The sequence below is a fragment of the Fukomys damarensis genome, unplaced genomic scaffold, assembly GCF_012274545.1.
Source record: "Fukomys damarensis isolate Sample0158 unplaced genomic scaffold, DMR_v1.0_HiC HiC_scaffold_6, whole genome shotgun sequence".
NCBI lineage: Eukaryota > Metazoa > Chordata > Mammalia > Rodentia > Bathyergidae > Fukomys > Fukomys damarensis.
This window is the reverse complement of record NW_022900918.1, coordinates 23,086,582-23,091,780: the sequence shown is the minus strand read 5'-3', so window position 1 is coordinate 23,091,780 and position 5,199 is coordinate 23,086,582. Positions and strand designations below refer to the sequence as shown.

The 5,199-nt window shown below is 35.0% G+C and overlaps 1 protein-coding gene and 1 long non-coding RNA gene across 2 annotated transcripts in view; both read right to left on the bottom strand.

The window, feature by feature from the left end:
* The window catches only part of LOC104869984, a 4,022-nt gene extending 723 nt beyond the window's left edge, over positions 1–3,299 (bottom strand). Inside the window, exons 1-2 of the long non-coding RNA XR_782417.3 lie at positions 3,204–3,299; positions 1,449–1,489 (exon numbers count right to left, since the gene is read on the bottom strand). This is a non-coding gene — a long non-coding RNA (uncharacterized LOC104869984). The remainder of the gene's footprint in view (positions 1–1,448; positions 1,490–3,203) is intronic.
* A 181-nt stretch (positions 3,300–3,480) lies between these two features.
* Slitrk5 (SLIT and NTRK like family member 5) overlaps positions 3,481–5,199 on the bottom strand; it is a 6,945-nt gene continuing 5,226 nt past the window's right edge. The window contains exon 3 of the mRNA XM_010635409.3: positions 3,481–5,197. Coding sequence (XP_010633711.1) covers positions 4,795–5,197 — 403 coding nt within the window. The 3' untranslated portion in view covers positions 3,481–4,794. The remainder of the gene's footprint in view (positions 5,198–5,199) is intronic.

The window sequence follows — 5,199 nt, the reverse complement described above, 5'->3', positions numbered from 1 at the left end:
TTTTTTTTTTTTTTTTTTTTTTTTTTTGGAGACAGGGTCTTGCTATGTAGTTCAGGAGTTCAGGCTCACTTTGAACTCATTATGTAGCCCAGACTGGCCTTGAACTTGCAGTGATCCTCTTGTCTTAGCTGTCCAAGGGCCAGGATTACAGGCATGTACCAGCCACCACACCCAGCTTTCACTATAGCAATTCTATATGTAATATTTTTATTTCAATCATCAACATTTCTGGAAAAAAATTCAAGCTTAATTAGATGTACATACTCTTGTTTTTAAATCCATATAAGAATTATTGGTTTTAATTACCATTAGAAGTATTCGACCCGTGTAATAAGTCAAATGTTCTAAAAACAGGGACAAAAAAGTACTACATTATTGTCTTAAACACACTGTACCAAATTCTTTTTTTTTCACATCTAACATTCTTAAAAGAGGAAGCCTAAAGTATAATTTGAAATTCTTTAAATATGAAAAATAACCAAACCTGGATGAAAAAGACATATGTAATGTATCATAATCCATTTGTTTTCTATAACACAAATATGTTGCATATACTGATGGAAATCCATATGGGCACTGCAGCTCCAGAAAGATATGACATTGATTATGAATTAATCATAAAGATGTCCAACTACCAAATCCAATACTAATGACTATAAAGTTTAGTTGGACATAGCTTTTAGATTTTTTAGGCTGATGACAAGTTTTTTAGGCACAGGACTATTTTAATTTTATTGTCAAATATTTGTATTTGTCAAAGGGTTTATAGAACACTATCCATAAATTTGAGTTAATCAGACAATTTAGTGTAACCACTTGTATAATATTTTATTCCCTTTCAAAGTCAGTTCAATAAACATTGCTTGTGTTTAAGTGTTTCAAGTAGTTCTTATGCTGTGGCTAGTTCCTGCCATGATAAAACTTAGCCTTAAAAGTAATCAGAACAAAAAGTTTGAAAGGCCTCCAAATATCTTAAATTGGAGCCATCTAAAAAGTACAGTAAGAGCATATATTCAACTGAGTTGAAAGCATATTTGTGATATGCTTCATTTCACTTTTGTTAAAGTGGAGTCATGTGATTTGAGGAAGAATCCATTGAGCTCTAGAAGTTAAAAAGCCAGTTTTTGGCATTTCAAACAAGGCCTGAACTATTCTCACTGTTTTCTTTGTGCCATTTAGAAATTGTGATTAAATAACACTAGAGAAAGAATGAGGGAGGCAGAGAGAAATAACAGCACAGTAAAAGAAAATCAAACATGTTAATTTAAATCATTTTCCAAAAATATAACCTAGTAGCAAGAATGGCATTAATGTATAAGATAAGAAACTAAAGACCAATTTGACATCCTTTTTCATATTATGCTTATATATTTTCACACAATAGTTTGATTTTTCACGCTAGGACAGAAGAGCTGTAAAGGAGAAATTTGCATGTATGAGATACTTACCAAAATTTTCTACTTTACATTTGTGAAGTTGATAGCTTCACCTAAACAAAAAAAATGTGTTCAAATATGGTACATAACTCGTAACTTGAATTGATCATGTAGTTGAAATAATGTTGTATATAGGTATACTAATTGCCTACATCTAAAGTATGACATATATTTAATATATAGAAGATAATTTCAGCATTCAGACTACAGCCATACTGAAATTAAAATATTTTGTGTTACCCTGAGGTATATTTAAACGAGACTAGGGAACAAAGAATCTAGCACAAAGATTAACTTTAGTTTGCACTTCAATTGTAATTAATGCCTGAAACACTGAATTTGCTGTGCCCCAGAATTTGCAGGTTCCCTTAATCCATCCATATACTGCTGACATGGTCAGTCTAATTGTTTATTTAATCAACAACCCAAATAATCACAAATAAGGTATTCATAAGCACACAAACAGGATTCTACTATATGTGTTAATGTATTGAAAGGAAACCATTTAGGAGGGGAACAATGGTTCAGCTTTTCATTCTATACAGTTTTACGACTCTGATGTGGCAAAAACTTTTCAAATTTATAAGAGCCACAATGAGTTTACATTTACCTTTTAATATGGTTGGGAAATTTCAAAATTAAAAGCAACCTTTGTTGATAAATTATATAAATGTTGTTCCTTATCTTCAAAAGAGTTGGACATAAAGGAGCAGTAAAGATAGCAATGGGGCACCTAGTGATATTATATAGAAAGATTACATGAAGTACTACTGCTTTGAAAATACAGAACATTGTGTAAATCTTTGAAAAATACATTGACAAACTATCTTTGGATATTATTTGTATTATCTAGAAATACATCTTTAATTCTGAGTAATTCTTACCTTTTCGTAGTATGCATTAAGAAATAAAGTTTAGTTACATGGAAGAGTCAACATTGCATTAATATTTTAGAGCTTATAAAATATTGTTACATCTTTATACAACAACGTTAAAGTGGTAAACATTTTACAAAGAAAATAATAATCACCAATGAAAAGAAAAATTAGTAATAAACCCAAAGGCAAAGTCAGATTCTAGTTTTTTTTGTTTTTTTGTTTTTTTCTAATCCTGGACCTAATAAAGAGGAGGTAGATGAAGAGCAAGAGATACATTTGTATTCTCATAATACCATAGCATTAATTAAGCTTAGTACTGTCTCCTTTGAAAAAAGAACTGGTAGAAAATGCTATGAAGAATATGGATAGCTTACTGAACTTGTTCGGCATACCATTACATCAAAAAAAAAAATTATTCAGGGGGACTGTTACCACTAGTTCAATCTGAATTCAAGTAGCTACTGTCAGTTTACTCATGGGTGAATGCTGCCTCTATGTGGCAGAATGCCATGACAATTGTTTCTTAAACATGAAGTTCATAAACAACCTTTGATATTGTACATATTCCAGGTGATACTATGGGAATATCCACCAAAAGAAATAAAGCGCGTGGCTCTTTACATTTCAGAATAATTTAAACACTTCCTACCCTTAAATATTCACCTACATTCACTGATAAAACTTACTTGGAGGTAAACTGCTCATGCTAACTTACGTTTTGAATATTTAGGACACTGATCAACTTTAGGTAAAGTATCCACCATAATGATGTTAGTTATGTTTGTGTAGTTTAAAATATGGAAATTATTTGGAAAAATTAAACTGAATACTGCTAAGATGACAAAATGCAAGATATTGAGAGAAAGTGAATATGGAATATATTACTTACCACACTCCTTGTATTGGATGAATACTTCCATAAGGAAATAATGTAATCAATTGAAATATCATTAATAAACACATTTAGTGGCAGCAGATAAACATATTTCCCTGAACCAAGAAAAACATTAATTATATATGTATATTTTGAAATTGTTATAATTCACAGAAAAACTTTTTCTAGTAGGAATGAAGTTTATCTAGCGTATCTTAAATTGTAATTATGAAGATTTCACCAATCACACAGAGCTAAGACTTGTGCACCTCGAGTAATTACTTCAATCCCTCATATTTGACATAGTTATCAAGTGTTTATTCAGAAACTATTTAAAAAATTACATGTGCTGGGATACATATGAGACTGTAACAACAGTAGCCCCATCATACAGAGGTCCTGTTCATCATTATCATTGCTTGCTGCTCAAAGGCATAAAGACATTGTGTAAGACTTGTACAGTCCATCTTTTGGTCTTCTGAGGTGCCAGTACATGTGGATCTGTACAAATGTAAGGGGGTTTGGTTAAACAATTGAAAATTGGCTACAATAGTAGTCAAATCAATACACAGTTTTGGTTCGCTAATAAAAATACTTTTAAATCTTCTCTAATAAAACCAAAAACTTGCACACAGTTCTCTTGAATGGCCCAATCGGTCACCCTAACTTTTTTCTTTTATGCAGTGGGATACAATCAGTATAAAAAAATACAGTTTCAATTGGGTGGGTTGCATTGGCTTTTAAAGATTTTTGCCATTAACTGCTCCATATTTTTAATGATCTAAAATGCCTCCTTGATGATCACTTCAGTTTTGGAAACGCAGCTCTTAATACAATGTGACACCTCTGCGAAAATCATAGGCTAAGTAGTGAAGGAAAGAGGAATGCTAAATGTGCATATAAAAATAGGTGCTACAATAAAATATTTGTATATTTCATCAATAAGTTATTTTGACTAATCAATTATGGATCATATAGCTCTGTAATTTTAATGATTTGTCCACATCTCTAGTGATCCTTTCTGGATCACAATACTTTTGTTTTTTTAATTCAGACGTCCAGAATGCATACAAACACATCCTTTAAAAACAAAGGAAAGGAATAAGAAGGAAGGTGGGAAAGGAGGGGAGGAGGGAGAGAGAGAGAGATCAAACTTCCTATTTCAATTGGGATGTGCTAACCTCTCCACCAAAGCCATTTAGACCTACTCATGGCTTCAAGAGGGAGAAGGGGGCAGGGGGGATAAGAGGAAGAGTAGAATCTGCGCGTTGACGTTTTCCACCACTCTTAGCACTTCCAACCACTACAGAAACGACTGTGACCTTTAGCAAGTCACCCTCAGCGAATCGCCCTCTGTAAAGCCCTTCTCCTCTCCTCCCCCACACACAAGAAGAGAAAGTGATGTGCCCAGTTTACACAAATATTTCCCCCGCGTAAAATTAAAAGGAAATCGCACACCCTTTCAGTATATTCCGCCGAAGCTGAGAATCCCGTGCCAAGGCACTTCACCCTAAACGTTGAAATGACACAATCAAATGTGTTCACCGCGTGTGTCTGCTCGCTTGCTTGCTTTAAACGCAAAAGCTCCAGGGGAGTTTCTTTGCTTTTAGAACTGGCTAAATGTGGTCTGTTTTTCCAGCACTTCGAGGTAGTCCGGCTCAACGTTTAGTTTTGCTTTTAACTCCAGATACTCGTTCCGGTTGGGTTCTACAAAGACAGCACTCGGGGGGCTGTAGAGCACCGGTTCCCGCAGCCTGCTGTCCCCAGCCCCCGGGTGCAGATACTGATGGGGGCGTCTCAGGTCATAGTTGGGGGAGAAAGTGTAAGCAGCGGGGCTGCACGGAAATTTGGGGTATTCGGGGAGGCTACTGCCGGCGGGCGTGGTGGAGCAGTGTTTGTCTGGTTCTAAAATGCCCCTGTAAAAGCGGTCGGCGTCCTGCACCGGCGATAGAAGGTCCTCCCGGGGCTCGATGGTGCTGACGCTGTAGGCGGGGCTCCGCAAGTGGTGGCT